This window comes from Salmo trutta, chromosome 19, assembly GCF_901001165.1.
Source record: "Salmo trutta chromosome 19, fSalTru1.1, whole genome shotgun sequence".
Lineage (NCBI taxonomy): Eukaryota > Metazoa > Chordata > Actinopteri > Salmoniformes > Salmonidae > Salmo > Salmo trutta.
This window is the reverse complement of record NC_042975.1, coordinates 25,824,299-25,846,419: the sequence shown is the minus strand read 5'-3', so window position 1 is coordinate 25,846,419 and position 22,121 is coordinate 25,824,299. Positions and strand designations below refer to the sequence as shown.

The 22,121-nt window shown below is 44.0% G+C and overlaps 1 protein-coding gene across 5 annotated transcripts in view; it reads right to left on the bottom strand.

Annotated features, from left to right (window-relative positions):
• LOC115154226 (E3 ubiquitin-protein ligase TTC3) overlaps positions 1-22,121 on the bottom strand; it is a 41,008-nt gene that overhangs the window by 7,053 nt on the left and 11,834 nt on the right. For all 5 annotated transcript variants that reach the window (XM_029700228.1, XM_029700227.1, XM_029700231.1 and 2 more), the window contains 8 exons: positions 13,928-13,990; positions 13,763-13,817; positions 13,254-13,440; positions 10,991-11,036; positions 10,781-10,886; positions 1,313-1,349; positions 824-884; positions 324-408 (listed from right to left, as the gene is read on the bottom strand). In XM_029700228.1, coding sequence (XP_029556088.1) covers positions 324-408; positions 824-884; positions 1,313-1,349; positions 10,781-10,886; positions 10,991-11,036; positions 13,254-13,440; positions 13,763-13,817; positions 13,928-13,990 — 640 coding nt within the window. The remainder of the gene's footprint in view (positions 1-323; positions 409-823; positions 885-1,312; positions 1,350-10,780; positions 10,887-10,990; positions 11,037-13,253; positions 13,441-13,762; positions 13,818-13,927; positions 13,991-22,121) is intronic.

The following is a 22,121-nucleotide window of genomic DNA, read 5'->3' as shown; positions in this document are numbered from 1 at the left end:
GTAAAGGTTATGGCAGGAAATTGTTTGGTGTTGTGAAATCAAATGTGAAATTCTATTTCAGAGGGGTATACTACAAAGCAGGATCAATGAATTAGTTAGCTAACTTTGATAAACAACCAGAAATAACTTGATTTTCTGATTCAATAAGAAAGCTATAAACTTGTATTTTTTGGTTGTCGAGTCAGTTAGACCATTCCAAGCTAATCTTCCTAAAAAATAAGTTATTTCAGAATATTTAGATAAACTACCTCAGATTCTGCTTTGTAGTATACCCCTCTGAGCTGTAACATCATGACATTGTTGTCACACTATTAAATCTGTACCTTTGAATACTGGTTTCTGCTCTTCCCTTTTGGTTTCTCTGAAGCGACGTGCTCTGATTTGCTGCTCTTTTTATCAGCCATTTGCCTGAAAAAAAAACTGCTTATCGTATTTTGTATACTTTTTAGAGTAGCCTACTATAGTCAATTGCAGAGTACAAAAACGTGACTGAATGTACCCAACTGTCTCAAATGGTCTAACCAGAGGTACTTGAGACCGACCTAAAACAGGAAATCACCCAAGTAGAACTGTAGACAGTTATTTGACATGATTTGACTAGCACTATCAAGCATTAAACAAGTTAGCAAGAATGCACATACCACACAATACTTCCATTTTCAACTAACAATTCCTCTCAAGAACGTGTCTTATGGTGCTTTTCCTACACAATTTAACACAACGATTCAGATGCTTGGTTGGGTTCAATAAATCAGTAACGAAATAAACAGATCCATTGTTCATTTATTAAAAACCTGGTAATCAAATCAATCATAAAACTCACCTTTTCGTCTCTTTCGGCCCCTCTGCATTATCCTGTGAATGTGCTCCCCCTTCAGCTTTCACTATGGAGAAAAGGGTTCGTTTTGGAAATCTCAGCGAAGAAAACATGAACAAAACCAGCAACTCTGGAGAAAGTGGTGGTGTGTGCTCTTAAAGAAACAGCTCAGGGAAGTCAAAACAACCACAAGGTTCTGGGCTGCAAGACAGACTGGCTTAACTTGTTCTCAGAGTTGCAACAGCATTAGGCATTTTTCAACACTGTTCACGTGAGGGGGTGGGGAAGAGAGGGCTGTATTCTGGATATGCTATGTCAGCGCCTAAGTAACAGACTTATTTCAACAGCATTTCTAGAGATACCTACAAATCTGCATTGAATTTAATTCAAAAACTAAAATCTATAACAAATTGCTCCAATCTTTTTCAACCTTAACAGAATACCTTTATATTCATTTCAAGCAAAGGCAGAAATAGCAGCAAAAATAGCCCTTACCTGGCTGTGTCAGACTTTCCACCTTGACTCCCGAGAACTGGGTTTGACAACATGAAAATAACAGAAATATACATTTCCTAAAACATTATGGATTACATATTTGGACAGCAAAACATCCCCAAAAGTATTACTCACAACCGGATTTATTTAGAAACATTAATATCCATTAATAGATGACGTCAATTCTATAGCTGATCAAACAGCTCATTGATCAGTGCACGGCAAAGCAATCATCAGTTGCAGTACTTGAAACTACAATGTGTTAACTTTTTGGGTACCCGACAAAATTCACAGAAATTTGAGTTTTTGATCAGTCATTATGATTGAAACCAAGTCTAAGAAGCAGTAGATCTATTCTATGTGCATTATTTCTATAAATGAAAGTATTTGCATCTAATTTTGTACAAATCTAATTTTATTTGTCACATGCACCGAATACAACAGGTGTAAACATCACCATGGAATGTTTACTTACAAGCCCTTAACCAACAACGCAGTCCCACAAATAGAGTTAAGAAAATATTTACAAAATAAAAAATAACGAGGCTATATACAGGGGGTACCGGCACAGAGTCAATGTGCGGGGGTACAGGTTAGTCAAGGTCATTTGTAGATGTAGGTAGGAGTAAAGTGAGTAGGGGGGAGGTTCAGTGAAAATAGTCCAGGTGGCCTTTTTATGAATTGTTCTTCAGTCTTATGGCTTGGGTGTTAAGGAGCCTTTTGGACCTAGACTTGGCGCTCTAGTACTGCTTGCTGTGCGGTAGCAGAGAGAACACTATGACTTGGGTGACTGAAGTTGACCATTTTTTGGGCCTTCCTCTGACACCACCTAGTTAGTATAAAGGTCCTGGATGGCAGGAAGCTTGGCCCCAGTTATGTGCCAGCGAAACAGTCTTGTAGTGTAGCATCCGCGTCATCTGTCCACTTCCGTACTGAGCAGGACACTGGTACGTCCTGTATACATTTTTTCTTGTATATCAGGAAGATAGAATTAGGGTCAGATTTGCCAAAATGGAGGGCGAGGGAGAGCTTTGTTTGAGTCTGTGTGTGGAATAAAAGTGGTCTAGAGTCCCCCCCCCCTCTGGTTGCGCATGTGACATGCTGGTAGAAATGAGGTAAAATGGATTTAAGTTTACCTGCATTAAAGTCCCCGGTCACTAGGAGCGCCGCTTCTGGATGAGAATTTTCTTGTTTGTTTATGGCCTTCTACAGCTCGTTGAGTATGGTCTTAGTGCCAGCATTGGTTTGTGGTGGTAAATAGACAGCTCCGAATAATATAGATGAGAAATCTCTTGTTAGATCGTGTGGTCTACAGCTTATCATGAGGTACTCTACCTCAGGCAAGTAATACCTCAAGACCCCTTTAATACTAGACATCATGCACCAGCTGTTATTGACAAATAGACACCCCGCCCCTCGTCTTACCAGATGTAGCTGCTCGGTCCTGCCGAAACACAGTTAGAAGCCAACCAGCTCTATATTATCCGTGTCGATGACACGGATAATATAGCGCTGGTTGGCTTCTAACCTTGTCGTCGTTCAGCCATGACTCGGTGAAGCATAAGATTACAATGAATGTCCCGTTGGTAGGATAGTCTTGATCGTAGATCATCCAGTTTATTTTCCAGTGATTGCACGTTGGCTAATAGGACGGAGGGTAGTGGCGGTTTACTTACTCGTCAACAAATTTTCACAAGGCACCCCAATCTCCGCCCCCAGTATCTCCATCTTTTCTTCATGTGAATGAAGGGGATATCCATTGCGTCAGACTCATTAAAGAAAAAAATCTTTGTCCAGTTAGAGATAAGTAATTGCTGTTCTGATGTCCAGAAGTTATTTTCAGTCATGGTACAATCATTCTCTACACCAGTGGTTCCCAACTTTTATAGTGCTGTACCCCTTCAAACATTCAACCTCCAGCTGCGTACCACCTCTAGCACCAGGGTCAGCGCACTCTCAAATGTTTTTTTTGCCATCATTGTAAGCCTGCGCGCGCACACACACACACACACACATTAAACATAAGAATGAGTGAGTTCATCACTTCTCACGAGCCGGGTTGTGACAAAGAGCTCTTATAAGAGCAGGGCACAAATAATAATCAATAATTTTGCTCTTTATTTAGCCATCTTACATATAAAACTTTATTTGTTCATCAAAAGTTGTGAATAACTCACCACAGGTTAATGAGAAGGGTGTGCTTGAAAAGATGCACATAACTCTGCCATGTTGGATTTGAGTCTCAGTCTTAAATAATTTTCCACAAAATCTGTGCCTGTATTTAGTTTTCATGCTAGTGAGGGCTGAGAATCCACTCTCACATAGGTACGTGGTTGCAAAGGGCGTCAGTGTCTTAACAGCACGATTTGCCAAGGCAAGGAACTCTGAGCGCAGCCCTACCCAGAAATCTGGCAGTGGCTTAAAAAATAAAAGAAATAAAAGTAATAAGTAATTTAAGAGCAGCAGTACAATAACAATAGCGAGACTATATAAGGGGGGTACCAGTACAGAGTCAATGTGAGTTATTAAAGTGACTATGCATAGATAAGATAGTAGCAGCAGTGTAAAAGGGTGGGGTGCAATGCAAATAGTCTGGGCAGCCATTTAAATTAGATGTTCAGGAGTCTTATGGCTTGGGGGTAAAAACTGTTGAGAAACCTTTTTGTCCTAGACTTGGCGCTCAGAGAGAACAGTCTATGACTAGGGTGGCTGGGGTCTTGGACAATTTTTAGGGCCTTCTTCTGACACCGCCTGGTATAGAGGTCCTGGATGGCAGGAAGCTTGACCCAGGTGATGTACAGGGCCAATGCACTACCCTCTGTAGTGCCTTGCGGTCGGAGGCCGAGCAGTTGCCATACCAGGCAGTGATACAACCTATCAGAATGCGCTCGATGGTGCAGCTGTAAAACCTTTTGAGGATCTGAGGACCCATGCCAAATCTTTTCAGTCTCCTGAGGGGGAATAAGTTTTAGCGAGCCCTCTTCACAACTGTCTTGGTGTGCTTGGACCATGTTAGTTTGTTGGTGATGTGACCATGTTAGTTTGTTGGTGATGTGGACACCAAGGAACTTGAAGCTCTCAACCTGCGCCACTACTGCCCCGTCGATGAGAATGGGGGTGTGCTCGGTCCTCCTTTTCCTGTAGTCCACAATCATCTCATTTGTCTTGATCACATTGAGGGAGAGGTTGTTGTCCTGGCACCAGAAGGCCAGGTCTCTGACCACTTCCCTTTAGGCTGTCTCGTCGTTGTCGGTGATCAGGCCTACCACTTGTGTCATCGGCAAACTTAATGGTGTTGGAGTCGTGCAGTCATGAGTGAACAGGGAATACATGAGTGGACTGAGCACGCACCTGAGGGGCCCCTGTGTTGAGGATCAGCATGGCGGATGTGTCATTTACCCTTACCACCTGGGGGCGGCCTGTCAGGAAGTCCAGGATCCAGTTGCAGAGGGAGGTGTTTAGTCCCAGGGTCCTTAGCTTAGTGATGAGCTTTGAGGGCACTAGGGTGTTGAAAGCTGAGCTGTAGTCAACGAATAGCATTCTCACATATGTGTTTCTTTTGTCCAGGTGGGAAAGGGCAATAGAGATCGCATAATCTGTGGATCTGTTATGGCGGTATGCAAATTCGAGTGGGTCTAGTGTTTCTGGAATAATGGTGCTGATGTGAGCCATGACCTGCCTTTCAAAGCACTTCATAGCTACGAGTCGGTAGTCCTTTAGACAGGTTACCTTCGTTTCCTTGGGCACAGGGACTATGTTGGTCTGCTTAAAACACGTTGGTATTATAGACTAGGACAGGGAGAGGTCGAAAATGTCAGTGAAGACACATGCCAGGTGGTCAGTGCATGCTCGCAGTACATGTCCTGGTAATCCGTCTGTCCCTGCGGCCTTGTGAATGTTGACCGGTTTAAAGGTCTTACTCACATCAGCTGCAGAGACCGTGATCACAGTCTTCCGGAACAGCTGGTGCTCTCATGCATGTTTGTGTTATTTACCTCGAAGCAAGCATAGAAGTAGTTTAGCTCGTCTGGTAGGTTTGTGTCACTGGGCAGCACTCGGCTGTGCTTCCCTTTGTAGTCTGTATTGATTTGCAAGCCCTGCCACATCCGACGAGCGTCAAAGCTGGTGTAGTACGAGTCGATCTTAGTCCTGTATTGACGCTTTGCCTGTGATGGTTCGTCGGAGAACATAGTGGGATTTCTTATAAGCTTGTGGGGACGACGGCATCGATGCACTTATTGACGAAGCCAATGACTGATGTGTTGTACTCCTCAATGCCATCAGAGGAATCCCGGAACATATTCCAGTCTGTGCTAGCAAAACAGTCCTGTAGCTTTGCATCTGCTTCATCTGACCACTTTTATTGATCGAGTCACTGGTGCTTCCTGCTTTAATTTTTGCTTGTAAGCAGGAGGATAGAATTGGATGGATTTGCTAAATGGAGGGCGAGCTTTGTATGCGTGGAGCAAAGGTGGTCCAGAGTTCTTCTCCCTCTGGATGCACATTTAACATGGTGATAGAAATTTGGAAGACCTTTAAGTTCCCCTGCATTAAAGTCCACGGCCACTAGGAGCGCCGCCTCTGGGTGAGCGTTTTCCTGTTTGCTTATGGCGAAATACAACTCATATTATGGCGGAATACAGCTCATATTATGGCGGAATACAGCTCATATTATGGCGGAATACAGCTCATTGAGTGCAGTCTTAGTGCCAGCCTCAGTCTGTGGTGTATGTAGACCGCTACGAAAAATACAGGTGAAAACTCTAGGTAGGTGGAGTATTTCATGATAAGCTGTAGACCACACTACCTCAGGCGAGCAAAACCTTGAGACTTCCTTAGATATCGTGCACCAGCTGTTAGTTACAAAAATACATAGTCTGCCACCCCTTGTCTTACCTGATGCCGCTGTTCTATCCTGCCGATGCAGCGTATAACCAGCCAGCAGTATGTTGTTCATGTCATCGTTCAGCCACGACTACGTGAAGCATAAGATATTACAGTTCTGAATGTCCCGTTGGTAGTTTAATCTTCTGCGTAGGTCAATTTTATTTACCAAAAGATTGCACGTCTGCTAGCAGAATGGAAGGCAGTGGGGATTTATTAAATCGCCTACGAATCCTCAGAAGGCAGCCAACCCGCCGGGCACTTTTTCTCCGCCTTCTCTTCACGCAAATGATGGGGATCTAGGCCTGTTCCCGGGAAAGCAGTATGTCACTCACATCGGGCTCGTTAAAGAAAAAAAAGGATTCTGCCAGTTCGTAGTGAGTAATCGCAGTTCTGATGTTCAGAAGTTCTTTGTCATAAGAGACGGTAGCAGCAGCATTATGTACAAAATAAGTTACAAACAAAAAACACGATTGGATAGGAATACTTAAAACATCAGCCTTCTCCGGCGCCATCTTAACTCACTGATGTCACAAAGCTGTCAAGTACTTAAAAAAAACCTGTTGTCCTGGATTCCAGTGGTTTGCAGAAGAGGATGTCTTCCTTAATTGCATCCGTAATGGGTCAGCGGTCAAACGACCTCCACTCATCACTGTCAAACGCTCCCTGAAACACTTCAGCGAGCAAGCCTTTCTAAATCGACCTGGTCCGGGTATCCTGGAAGGATATTGACCTCATCCCGTCAGTAGAAGATGCCTGGTTATTTTTTTTAAATGCCTTCCTCACCATCTCAAATAAGCATGCCCCATGCCCCATTCAAGAAATTTAGAACCAGGAACAGATACAGCCCTTGGTTCTCTCCAGACCTGACTGCCCTTAACCAACACAAAAACATCCTGTGGCGTTCTGCATTAGCATCGAACAGCCCCCATGATACACAACTTCTCAGGGAAGTTAGAAACCAATACACCCAGGCAGTTAGAAAAGCCAAGACTAGCTTTTTCAAGTAGAGATTTGCTTCCTGCAACACAAAATCAAAAAAGTTCTGGGACACTGTAAAGTCCATGGAGAATAAGAACACCTCCTCCCAGCTGCCCACTGCACTGAGGATAGGAAACTCTGTCACCACCGATAAATCCACTATTATTCAGAATTTCAACAAGTAATTTTCTACGACTGGCCATGCTTTCCACCTGGCTACCCCTACCCGCGGTCACAGCACCCCCCACAGCTACTCGCCCAAGCCTTCCCCATTTCTCCTTCTCCCAAATCCAGTCAGCTGATGTTCTGAAAGAGCTGCAAAAACTGGACCGCTACAAATCAGCCGGGCTAGACAATCTGGACCCTTTTTTTCTAAAATTATCTGCCAAAATTGTTGCAACCCCTATTACTAGCCTGTTCAACCTCTCGTGTCCTCTGAGATTCCCAAAGATTGGAAAGCAGCTGCGGTCATCCCCCTCTTCAAAGGGGGGGGACACTCTTGACCCAAACTGCTACAGACATATCTATCCTACCCTGCCTTTCTAAGGTCTTCGAAAGCCAAATTAACAAACAGATTACCAACCATTTTGAATCCCACCGCACCTTCTCCGCTATGCAATCTGGTTTCAGAGCTGGTCATGGGTGCACTTCAGCCTCGCTCAAGGTCCTAAACAATATCGTAACCGCCATCGATAAGAAACAATACTGTGCTGCTGTATTCATTAACCTGGCCAAGGCTTTCGACTCTGTCAATCACCACATCCTCATCGGCAGACTCAACAGCCTTGGTTTCTCAATTGATTGCCTCGCCTGGTTCACCAACTACTTCTCTGATAGAGTCCAATGTCTCAAATCGGATGGCCTGTTGTCCGGGCCTCTGGCAGTCTCTATGGGGGTGCCACAGGGCTCAATTCTTGGGCCAACTCTTTTCTCTGTATACATCAATGATGTCGCTCTTGCTGCTGGTGAGTCTCTGATCCACCTCTATGCAGACGACACCATTCTGTATACTTCTGGCCCTTCTTTGGACACTTACCAACCCTCCAGATGAGCTTCAATGCCAAACAACTCACCTTCCATGGCCTCCAACTGCTCTTAAATACAAGTAAAACTAAATGCATGCTCTTCAATCGATCGCTGCCTGCACCTGCCCGCCCGTCCAGCATCACTACTCTGGACGGTTCTGACTTAGAATATGTGGACAACTACAAATACCTGGGTGTCTGGTTAGACTAAACTCTCCTTCCAGACTCACATCAAACATCTCCAATCTAAAGTTAAATCTAGAATTGGCTTCCTATTTCGCAACAAAGCATCCTTCACTCATGCTGCCAAACATACCCTCGGAAAACTGACCATTCTACCGATCGTCGACGATGTCATTTACAAAATAGCCTACAATACCATACTCAATAAACTGGATGCAGTCTATCACAGTCCCATCCGTTTTGTCACCAAAGCCCCATATACTACCAACCACTGCGACCTGTACGCTCTCGTTGGCTGGCCCTCACTTCATACTCGTCACCAAACCCACTGGCTCCAGGTCATCTACAAGACCCTGCTAGGTAAAGTCCCCCCTTATCTCAGCTCACTGGTCACCATAGCAGCACCAACCTGTAGCACGCGCTCCAGCAGGTATATCTCTCTGGTCACCCCCAAAGCCAATTCCTCTTTTGGCCGTCTCTCCTTCCAGTTCTCTGCTGCCAACGACTGGAACGAACTACAAAACTCTGAAACTGGAAACACTTAACTCCCTCACTAGTTTTAAGCACCAGCTGTCAGAGCAGCTCACAGATCACTGCACATAGCCCATCTATAAATTTATCCCAAACTACTACCTCTTCCCCTACTGTATTTATTTATTTAGCTCCTTTGCACCCCGTTATCTCTATTTTGCACTTTCTTCCACTACAAATCTACCATTCCAGTGTTTTACTTGCTACTTTGTATTTACTTTGCCACCATGGCCTTTTTTGCCTTTACCTCCCTTATCTCACCTCATTTGCTCACGTTGTATATAGTCTTATTTTTCTACTGTATGTTTGTTTTACTCCATGTGTAACTCTGTGTTGTTGTATGTGTCGAACTGCTTTGCTTCATCTTGGCCAGGTCGCAATTGTAAATGAGAACTTGTTCTCAACTTGCCTACCTGGTTAAATAAAGGTGAAATAAAAATAAATAAATAAAATTGACCCCCCATAAACATAACAGACATACCAGGAGCTGTGCCAGGCCAGCCATGTCTGTTGACTCATCCAGCTGTAACGTATAGAATTCACTGGCTTGTATGCGAAGCAGTAATTGTTTCAAAACATCTCCTGCCATGTCACTGATGCGTCGTGAAACAGTGTTGATTGATGAAGGCATTGTTTGTATAGTTTGGGCCTTTTACACCAGCCATATCCGCGGCAGCAGGAAGAATTAAGTCCTCCACAATAGTATGGGGCTTGCCTGTCCTAGCCACTCGGTAGCTCACCATATTAAGATGCTTCTAGCCCCTTCTTATTAATGGTATCTGTTGCTTTGATATATAATATATACATCCAAATAATGTCTTACTACTCGAAAGTCATCTTTATTCTCGCTCAAAAAACTCCCGTGGCTTATTTTTCAAGTTGTCATGTTTTGTTTCTAAATGTCTGTACAAGAGTGAAGGTTTTGTCGAGTTGTGAGATAGTACTTTGGCACATATAAACACACATAAACACTGTGGCTGAGGAACAGTACTACTCCCAATTTAAGTGAACCCCAAAGAAATGTAGTTCATCATATTTCTGCCTCTTTGATGGTCCAACATCCCCGTTTGTTGTTCGGCGCTTTCCCGGGTAAGGGGGCAGTAGCTCTTCGGCTGCATCAGATTCACAACTGTCAGTGTCCATGCTAGCTGGGCTAACAACAAATTTAGAATTACTGATGCTAGCATTGGATGTGCTCGTGGAAGCAGAACAACTTGTGTCGTCGACAGGTGCAGTACTGCTGGTCGTAGCAGTACTACCAGTAGAGCTGGTATGTGTCTCTACAGACGTGGGCCTTAATTTTTTTAACCATTTATCAATTTTCTTTGAGCAAACAGAATGAGCAGCAGCTACGTTTGGCTACATACAGACCGTTAGTGGAACTCCCGCGAGAGTGTAACGGTTAATGTGATTGGATGTTAATTATTTGACATTGTGTTATTTTGCTGAACACGATGGTTCATTTTATTTTTGACAGTGAAACGAGGCTACTCAGGCGAGAAAGAAACCTCACCCAAATGTATAGCCCTGTTGTAAAATACATAAATGGACTGTTTGAAGATGTGAAGATGTTATTTTTTATGTGAATCATATTTTCATTTGGAGTACCCCTGACGGCATTGTGTATACCCCCAGTTCTACACTATATTTGCTTGATTGATTTGTCATATAAAAAAAAATTATGAAATTAGGCTAACTATTAGGATTTAGCAACTAGGTAATGGTGGAGCGATTTCTGCATAGTGAATCTTTTAAAGTCCCGTTTGCGCATTGCAAGGACTGTTTTGTGGACAAAAGAGGACCCCCTAAATGTAATTCATAGACTAGGGTAGTGAAAGTTGAGGGCCAGATCTGAGTAACTGACCTTGTTCTCAGGAGCGGTGCTTTTAGTGGAAGGCTCAACTTTACTGGCGGATTTAGTGGTCTGTTTTCGTGACTCTGTAGTGTCTGCTCTGGTGGTACTCTCCGTTCTATTGATATCAGTAAAACACAATGGTTAAACATTCTAAATGATCCACAAAATGTATAACTACAGTTGGTTTGAAAACACCATTGAGTAAGTTACTGTACATACCTTTTACTTGAAACTTTCTTAGCTGCAGTTTTATTCGGTCTGCCAACTAGAAATGAATACAGTTTGCATACATGAAAATAAATAATCACATTATACAGACTTGGATTGAATGATTTAGCAAAACCAGACGAGATCTAACAAATTCTAAACTTATAACAATTAAGAGGACAACCTGTTTTGAAGAAGGAACAAAGCTGGTAAAGGAAGCACAACCTACCCACAACTCAGATTACAAGACCAATGGAAGGAAATACATACAGTAAACCAATGGCATGCCATTGTAACTAACAAGGTAGGGTACCACCATTTGACCACAACCTAAACAGACATTTCTTCTCCATAGCTCCCCAAAGGAACTTACATTTTTCATGTCTTCTTGATATAGAGGCACACTCTGGGTAGGGTTAGGATTAGCCACTCTCACTTTTTACTATTGGTTATGATCACAATTTATGCCCACTCAACATATGGTAGAGGTGCTTCTGTCTCATGACAAAAAGGTGCTGCAGTCTTAGCATGAAGGCTCTTGTTGGGGGTTACATTCATCTGCCAATGACAAGAGTTATACAATCCCTCTGATTTGTCATTGAGGGAGTTTTACAAGGGCCCAAATGAGTATGGTAACCACAAGACAAGATGTACAATCCCCCCAAGAATTTGTCCCAGTAATTCACCTGGTTTTCTAAAAGATCAGTTGGTTTTAATATGAAAATTCTAAACTCAGCAAAAAATGAAGCGTCCCTTTTTCAGGACCCTGTCTTCCAAAGGTAATTCGTAACCTTCCAAATAACTTCATTGTAAAAGGGTTTAAACACTGTCTCCCATGCTTGTTCAATGAACCATAAACAATTAATTAACACCTGTGGAACGGTCGTTAAGAAACTAACAGCTTACAAACGGTAGACAATTAAGGTCACAGTTATGAAAACTTAGGACACTAAAGAAGCCTTTCTACTGACTCTGACAAACACCAAAAGAAAGATGCCAGGGTCCCTGCTCATCTGCGTGAACGTGCCTTAGGCATGCTGCAAGGAGGCATGAGGACTGCAGATGTGGCCAGGACAATAAATTGCAATGTCCGTACTGTGAGACCCCTAAGACAGTGCTACAGGGAGACAGGATGGACAGCTGATCGTCCTCGCAGTGGCAGACCACGTGTAACAACACATGCACAGGATCGGTACATCCGAACATCACACCTGTGGGACAGGTACAGGATGGCATCAACTGCCCGAGTTACACCAGGAACGCACAATCCCTCCATCAGTGCTCAGACTGTCCGAAATAGGCTGAGAGAGGCTGGACTGAGGGCTTGTAGGCCTGTTGTAAGGCAGGTCCTCACCAGACATCACCGGCAACAACTTCGCCTATGGGCACAAACCCACCGTCGCTGGACCAGACAGGACTGGCAAAAAGTGCTCTTCACTGACGAGTCGCGGTTTTGTCTCACCAGGGGTGATGGTCAGATCGTCGAATAAGCGTTACACCGAGGCCTGTACTCTGGAGCAGGATCGATTTAGAGGGTCCGCCATGGTCTGGGGCGGTGTGTCACAGCATCATCAGACTGAGCTTGTTGTCATTGTAGGCAATCTCAACGCTGTGCGTTACAGGGAAGACATCCTCCTCCCTCAAGTGGTACCCTTCCTGCAGGCTCATCCTGACATGACCCTCCAGCATGACAATGCCACCAGCCATACTGCTCGTTCTGTGTGTGACTTCCTGCAAGACAGGAATGTCAGTGTTCTGCCATGGCCAGCGAAGAGCCCGGATCTCAAACCCATTGAGCACGTCTGGGACCTATTGGATCGGAGGGTGAGGGCTAGGGCCATTCCCCCCAGAAATGTCCGGGAACTTGCAGGTGCCTTGGTGGAAGAGTGGGGTAACATCTCACAGCAAGAACTGGCAAATCTGGTGCAGTCCAAGAGGAGATTCACTGCTGTAGTTAATGCAGCTGGTGGCCACACCAGATACTGACTGTTACTTTTGATTTTGACCCCCCTTTGTTCAGGGACACATCATTCCATTTCTGTTAGTCACATGTCTGTGAAACTTGTTCAGTTTATGTCTCAATTGTTGAATCTTATGTTCATACAAATATTAACACGTTACGTTTGCTGAAAATAAATGCAGTTGACAGTGAGAGGACATTTATTTTTTTGCTGAGTTTAGAAGGGTCCAAAATTTACCACACAACTGCACTCAGGTTGGTCACTAAGGTCCTCTGTGTGTAAGCATAAAGACTGCGGGAGAGTTTCCCTGTTACCTTTGCTCTCCTCTTCCCTGAGCCATTTGCTCTCCTCCATCTCTATGTTGAACTTGGCATGTTGCTGCAGCAGGTCCTTCATGCCTTCTGGGTCAGCCTTGCACAGAGTCTGGGCCCACTCGTTGGCCGCCATTGCCCGCTTGTGTTCCCCAAGGAGAAACATCGCCTCACAGTACCGGTAGTGACCCTGCCACACAGGAGGTGAAGACAGCATCATTCACCACCACAGACATCATCATCATCATTTAGGAATGTTGGTACTTTGGGCATTAGCATAACCACTCCACATAAGGAAACTTGCCTACAAAAATGTTAAAGACATTTCATGCCTCATGAAACATTTCCACACTGATAATAGTCTCCATTTCTGAGCAATATAACTAGATAGCTTGTCAGTCAATCAAAATGTATTCATTTCACCACCATCAGAGGGTTTCTGATAAACCTTAACAAGCAAATGAGGGAAATCTCATTAGAAATTCAGACATGGCTGTGGGAGAATAGCTTACCTTTGCCCACTCCGGTTGTATCAAAGTGGCTCGTTTTCCATCACCAACAGCTTTTCTGCAACAACAACAAAAAGTTATGCCATTGATCATTAAACATGCTTAAACTGGTCTGTGTAACAGACTCCTATACAAAACAGGTTTGTTTATAGTTTGTGAAGGACTTACAGATATTTTTCACTACGAATATAGCAAAGCGCTCTGTTCCCATAGATAATGTGGTTTTCAGGGCTGAAAAAAAGAGACAGGTTTATGTTATCAAATAATTCCTTCAACAAAAAATATAATTGTTTAGAAGTAGTCAAACTATGCAATTCTGGCCTATTTTCACAGACCAAATAGGAAAGATAGTGGTGATAGGTTGTTCAAAAGTGACTTACACTTCAGAAACATTTATGGTGCCATTAATTGACATTCTCAGCAGGAAGGGTGTTAGTCACAGGACACGTTGAAGTCAAAAGGTACCTTAACACCAAGGACAATAACACATACTACTGCTTTTCGACTGTCAAATCCAAATAACATTTTATTGGATCATATGCTTCATAAACAACAGGTGTAGACTAACAGTGAAAGGCTAACTTACAGGTACTCCCCCCCCCCCCCCCAAAAAAAAGAAAAAAACAAATACATATAGAAATAGTGACGATGTATTAAAATAGTCAGTGAATTACAATAACATGGCAATATACAGGAAGTACCAGTACCGAGACGCTGTACAGGGGTAATTGAGGTAGCTATGTACATATACAGTTGAAGTCAGAAGTTTACATACAACTTAGCCGAATACATTTAAACTCCGTTTTCCACAATTACTGACATTTAATCATAGTAAAAATGCCCTGTCTTAGGTCAGTTAGGATCACCACTTTATTTTAAGAATGTGAAATGTCAGAATAATAGTCGAGAGAATGATTTATTTCAGCTTATTTCTTTCATCACATTCCCAGTGGGTCAGAAGTTTACATACACCCAAATAGTATTTGGTAGCATTGCCTTTAAATTGTTTAACTTGGGTGAAACGTTTTGGGTAGCCTTCCAAAAGCTTCCCACAATAAGTTGGGTGCATTTTGGCCCATTCCTCCTGACAGAGCTGGTGTAACTGAGTCAGGTTTGTAGGCCTCTATTGCTCGCACATGCTTTTTCAGTTCTGCCCACACATTTTCTATAGGATTGAGGTCAGGGCTTTGTGATGGCCACTCCAATACCTTGACTTTGTCCTTAAGCCATTTTGCCACAACTTTGGAAGTATGCTTGGGGTCACTGTCCATTTGGAAGACCCATTTGCGACCAAGCTTTAACTTCCTGAATGATGTCTTGAGATGTTGCTTCCATATATCCACATCATTTTCCTACCTCATGATGCCATCTATTTTGTGAAATGCACCAGTCCCTCCTGCAGCAAAGCACCCCCACAACATGATGCTGCCACCCCCGTGCTTCACAGTTGGGATAGTGTTCTTCGGCTTGCAAGCATCCCCCTTTTTCCACCAAACATAACGATGGTCATTATGGCCAAACAGTTCTATTTTTGTTTCATCAGATCAGAGGACATTTCTCCAAAAAGTACAATCTTTGTCCCCATGTGCAGTTGCAAACCGTAGTCTTGCTTTTTTTAATGGCGGTTTTGGAGCAGTGGCTTCTTCCTTGCTGAGCTAGGCTCTCAGAAGGCGTCAAAACGCTGAATGATGCCTTTGCAGGCCCAGGCTGAAAAACAGTAGTGCATTTGGATAGTGGTCGATCTGAGAACAATGAGACTGAGGCGCGTGCACGAGGCGACACCATGTTTTTATTTTTTCGTCTTTGAACGAAAACAGGGTTTCCCGGTCGGAATATTATCGCTTTTTTATGAGAAAAATCGCATAAAAATTGATTTTAAACAGCGGTTGACATGCTTCGAAGTACGGTAATGGAATATTTAGAATTTTTTTGTCACGAAACGCGTCGGGCGCGTAACCCTTCGTCACCCTTCGGATAGTGTCTTGAACGCACAACAAAACGCAGCTATTTGGATATAACTCTGGATTATTTGGAACCAAACCAACATTTGTTATTGAAGTAGAAGTCCCGGGAGTGCATTCTGACGAAGAACAGCAAAGGTAATCCAATATTTCTTATAGTAAATCTGACTTTGGTGAGGGCTAAACTTGGTGGGTGTCTAAATAGCTAGCCCGTGATGGCGAGCTATCTACTCAGAATATTGCAAAATGTGCTTTCACCGAAAAGCTATTTTAAAAATCGGACACCGCGATTGCATAAAGGAGTTCTGTATCTATAATTCTTAAAATAATTGTTTTTTGTGAACGTTTATCGTGAGTAATTTAGTAAATTCACCGGAAGTGTTCGGTGGGAATGCTAGTTCTGAACGTCACATGCTAATGTAAAAAGCTGTTTTTTGATATAAATATGAACTTGATTGAACAAAACATGCATGTATTGTATAACAATGTCCTAGGAGTGTCATCTGATGAAGATCATCAAAGGTTAGTGCTGCATTTAGCTGTGGTTTTGTTTTGTGACATTATATGCTAGCTTGAAAAATGGGTGTCTGATTATTTCTGGCTGGGTACTCTGCTGACATAATCTAATGTTTTTCTTTCACTGTAAAGCCTTTTTGAAATCGGACAGTGTGGTTAGTTAAAGGAGAGTCTTGTCTTTAAAATGGTGTAAAATAGTCATATGTTTGAAAAATGGAAGTTTTCGGATTTTCGAGGACTTTGTATTTCGCGCCACGCCCATCATTGGATATTGGAGCAGGTGTTCCGCTAGCGGAACGTCTAGATGTAAGAGATTTTAAGGCTGTTCTGAGGGCACAAGGTGAGGGGGATGCAACTCCATATTAGGACGGTGTTCCTAATGTGTGGTATACCAAGTGTGAACTGTAATGAAAAAAAATTACATATTTACCTGCCTCGTTAACTACATCTGCATAAATATTGATAAGTTAACTACATGCTTAACAATAGTAAGACATAACTATTCTACCAATGCTGTGCTTCCATGTCAAGGACATGGGGCAACTCGGGATAGAAATAAACTTGAGGAACAGAATAGACCTGTATTGTTTCCTATCATTTTTGCTTCTGAGTAACTTGGTCACACGGCATAAGACAAAGAGCCTCAAAAAGTGACCACAGTTCTTCAGTCCATCCTGTTATTTTTGTATCTTCCAAGGGCACAGCTGTGTGGAGAAATGAAGAGAACAGAAGCTAGCTTGAACAGAAAGAAGTAACGGAACTGGCATCATCTCTTCACACACACCCCCGATACACATAACCACAAGAAGAAAACAAAGTAGCTTATGATGCCCCGATCTGCCGGGGAGGGGTGGAACAAACCATGACTAAGCATTTTTGTGGACTGCGGAAAAGGAGGACCGAGCACGCCCCCATTCTCATCGACTGGGCTGTAGTGGAGTAGGTTGCGCTTTAAGTTCCTTGGTGTCCACATCACCAACAAACTATCATGGTCCAAACACACTAAGACAGTTGTGAAGGCACAACAAAGCCTATTCCCCCTCAGGAAACTAAAAAGATTTGGCATGGGTCCTCAGATCCTCAAAAAGTTCTACAGCTGCACCATCGAGAGCATCCTGACTGGTTGCATCACTGCCTGGTATGGCAATTGCTCGGCCTCCGACCGCAAGGCACTACAGAGGGTAGTGCGTACGGCCTAGTACATCACTGGGGCCAAGCTTCCTGCCATCCAGGACCTCTATACCAGGCGGTGTCAGAAGGCCCTAAAAATTATCAAAAGACTCCAGCCACAGCAAGTGGTACCGGAGCACCAAGTCTTGGTCCAAAAGACTTGTTAACAGCTTCTACCCCCAAGCCATAAAACTCCTGAACAGCTAATCAAAGGGCTACCCAGACCCCTCTTTTACACTGCTGCTACTCTGTTTATTATCCATGCATAGTCAATTAACTAACCGGTTTCCCCACACATTAACTCTGTACCATACCGGTACCCCCTGAATATAGCCTCGCTATTGTTATTGTACAGCTGCGGTTTAATTTTTTTTTTTTTTTAATTTTATTACTTAACACTTTTTTATTTTATTTCTTAAAGCATTGTTGGTTAAGGGCTTGTAAGTTAGCATGTCACTAAGGTCTACACCGGCTGTATTTGGCGCATGTGACAAATGAAATGTGATTCGATTTTTTAGGTCTACTATATAAAGGTCAAGAGCTTAATCTTTGTATGATTAAGCTCTCGGTCTCACACTCAAGAGTGTGGGGGTCGACTAGTCTCATTACTGCAATTCTTATTAAATAAAGATGATTGTTTGAAGAAATGACAGTCTCCATTAGAATTTCCACCATAGTACAGACACACCAAGTTGCACCCACCCTCAGAACAAAATCAAACTGTCACATGCGCCGAATACAAGTGTAGACCTTACCGTCAAATGCTTAGTTACAAGCCCTTAATCAACAGAGCAGTTCAAGAAAGAGTTTAAATATTTATTTACCAAGTAAACAAAAGTAAAAAATAATAAAAACACAATGAAATAACAATAAGTAGGCTACATACAGGGGGTACTGATACAGAGTCAATGTGCGGGGGTACAGGTTAGTCGAGGTAATATGTACATGTAGGTAGGGATGAAGTGACTATGCATAAATAATAAAACAGTGAGTAGCAGCAGTGTACAAAACAAATGGAAGGGGTGGGGGGGGGTCAATGTAAATAGTCTGGTGGCCATTTGAGATTAATTGTTCAGCAGTCTTATGGCTTGGGGTAGAAGCTGTTAAGGAGCCTTTTGGTCCTTGACTTAGCGCTCCAGTACAGCTTGCCGTGCGGTAGCAGAGAGAACAGTCTGACTTGGGTGACTGGAGTCTGACAATTTTTTGGGCCTTCCTCTGACACCACCGATTATATAGTTCCTGGAAAACAGGAAGCTTGGCCCCAGTGATGTACTGGGCGGTACTTACCACCCTCTGTAGTACCTTGTAGTTGGGTGACTTGCAGTTACCGTACCAAGCAGTGACGCAGCCGGTCAAGATGCTCTCAATGGTGCAGCAGTAGAACATTGTGGATTCGAGGGACAAATGCCAAATCTTTTCAGCCTCCTGAGGGGAAGAGGTGTTGTCGTGCCCTCTTCATGACTGTGTGGATGCGTGTGGACCATGTTAATTCCTTAGTGATGTGGACACCGAGGAACTTGAAGCTCTCGACCAGCTCCAGCACTGCCCCATTGATGTGGATGGGGGCGTGCTCGACCCTCAGTATCCTGTAGTCCACGATCAGCACCTTTGTCTTGGTCAGTCCTACCACTGTCATGTTGCCAGCCAACTTCATGGTGTTGGAGTCATGCGCAGCCACGGGTGATCAGGGAGTACAGGAGGGGACTAAGCATACATCCCTGAGGTGCCCACTGTGTTGATGGTCAACGTGGCAGATGTGTTGTTCCCTACCCTCACCGCCTGTGGAGAGCCCGTCAGGAAGTCAAGGATCCAGTTGTGAAATGGCAGCAGTTTTACGGGCGCCCAACCAATTGTGCTATTATGTGTTTTTTTCACATTATTTGTAACTTATTTTGTACATAATGTTTCAGCAACCGTATCTTACAGCAGAAAAGAGCTTCTGGATATCAGGACAGCGATCACTCACCTCGGATTAGACAAAGATTTTTTCTACAACAAGCAAGACTCGCATGATATTCTCCAAACACCCGGCAGGGCCGACATCCCAGTTATTCGCAAGAGGAAGCGACGCAGGTACAGAGGACGAAGAGCCGGATGCCTCGTCAAGACCCGCAGAAGGCGAGTAGGAAAGCTGCCGTTACCGTCAATATTACTCGCCAACGTGCAATCATTGGACAATAAATTAGACGAGGTACGATCACGAATATCCTACCAACGGGACATCAAAAACGGTAATATCCTATGTTTCACGGAATCGTGGCTGAATGACATGGATATTCAGCTAGTGGGATATATGCTGCTCCGGCAGGATAGCACAGCACACTCAGGTAAGACGAGGGGGGGCGGTCTGTGCATATTTGTAAACAGCTGGTGCACGAAATCTAAGGAAGTCTCTAGATTTTGCTTGCCTAAAGTAGAGTATATTGTGATAAAATGCAGGCCACACTACTTGCCTAGAGAGTTTTCAGCTATACTTCTCGTGGCTGTTTATTTACCACCACAGACAGATGCTGGCACTAAGACTGCACTCAGTCAGCTGTATAAGGAAATAAGCAAACAGGAAACCACTCACCCAGAGGCGGCGCTCCTAGTGGCCGGAGACTTTAATGCAGGGAAACTTAAATCAGTTCTATCAACATATTAAATGTGCAACCAGAGGGGAAAAAATTCTAGATCACCTGTACTCCACACACACAGAGACGCGTTAAAGCTCTCCCTCCATTTGGTAAATCTGATCACAACTCTAACCTCCTGATTCCTGCTTACAAGCAAAACTTAAAGCAGGAAGCACCAGTGTCTCGGTCTATAAAAAAAGTGGTCAGATGACGCAGATGCTAAACTACAGGACTGCTTTGCTATCAAAGACTGGAACATGTTCCGGGATTCTTCCGAAGACATTGAGGAATACAGCACATCAGTCACTGGCTTTAACAATAAGTGCATCGAGGACGTCGTCCCCACAGTGACTGCACGTACATACCCCAAACAGAAGCCATGGATTACAGGCAACATTCGCACTGAGCTAAATGGTAGAGCTGCCGCTTTCAAGGTGCGGGACTCTAACCCGGAAGCTTACAAGAAATCCCGCCCTGCGATGAACCATCAAAACAGGCAAAGCGTCAATACAGGGCTAAGATTCAATCATACTACACCGGCTACGACACTCGTCGGATGTGGCAGGGATTGCAAACTATTAAAGACTACAAAGGGAAGCACAGCCACGAGCTGCCCAGTGACACGAGCCTACCAGACGAGCTAAAAATCACTTCTATGCTCGCTTCGAGGCAAGCAACACTAAGGCATGCATGAGAGCATCAGCTGTTCCGGACAACTGTGTGATTACGCTTTCCGTAGCCGACGTGAGTAAGACCTTTAAACATGTCAACATACACAAGGCTGCGGGGCCAGACGGATTACCAGGACATGTGCTCCGGGCTTGTGCTGACCAACTGGCAGGTGTCTTCACTGACATTTTCAACATGTCCCTGATTGAGTCTGTAATACAAACATGTTTCAAGCAGACAACCATAGTCCCTGTGCCCAAGAACACAAAGGCAACCTACCTAAATGATTACAGACCCATAGCACTCACGTCCGTAGCCATTAAGTGCTTTGAAAGGCTGGTCATGGCTCTCATTAACACCATTATCCCAGAAACCCTAGACCCACTCCAATTTGCATACCGCCCAAACAGATCCACAGATGATGCAATCTCTATTGCACTCCACACTGCCCTTTCCCACCAGGACAAAAGGAACACCTATGTGAGAATGCTATTCATTGACTAGAGCTCAGCGTTCAACACCATAGTACCCTCAAAGCTCATCACTAAGCTAAGGATCCTGGGACTAAACACCTCCCTCTGCAACTGGATCCTGGACTTCCTGACGGGCCGCCCCCAGGTGGTGAGGGTAGGCAGCAACACATCTGCCACGCTGATCCTCATCACTGAAGCTCCCCAGGGATGCGTGCTCAGTCCCCTCCTGTACTCCCTGTTCACCCACGACTGCATGGCCAGGCATGACTCCAACACCATTAAGTTTGCAGACGACACAACAGCGGTAGGCCTGATCACCAACAACGGCGAGACAGACTATAAGGAGGTCAGAGACCTGGCCGGGTGGTGCCAGAATAACCTATCCGTTAACGTAACCAAGACTAAGGAGATGATTGTGGACTACAGGAAAAGGAGCACCGAGCACGCCCCCATTCTCATCGACGGGGCTGTAGTGGAGCAGGTTGAGAGCTTCAAGTTCCTCTGTGTCCACATCAACAAACTAGAATAGTCCAAACACACCAAGACAGTAGTGAAGAGGGCAGGACAAAGCCTATTCCCCCTCAGGAAACTAAAAAGATTTGGCATGGGTCCTGAGATCTTCAAAAGGTTCTACAGCTGCAACATCGAGAGCATCCTGACCGGTTGCATCACTGCCTGGTACGGCAATTGCTCGGCCTCCGACCGCAAGGCACTTCAGAGGGTAGTGTGCACGGCCCAGTACATCACTGGGGCAAAGCTGCCTGCCACGCTACTGCTAATCTCTGTTCATCATATATGCATAGTCACTTTAACCATACCTACATGTACATACTACCTCAATAAGCCTGACTAACCGGTGTCTGTATATAGCCTTGCTACTGTTATTTTCAAATGTCTTTTTACTGTTTTATTTCTTTACTTACCCACCCACACACACATACCTTTTTTTTGCATTATT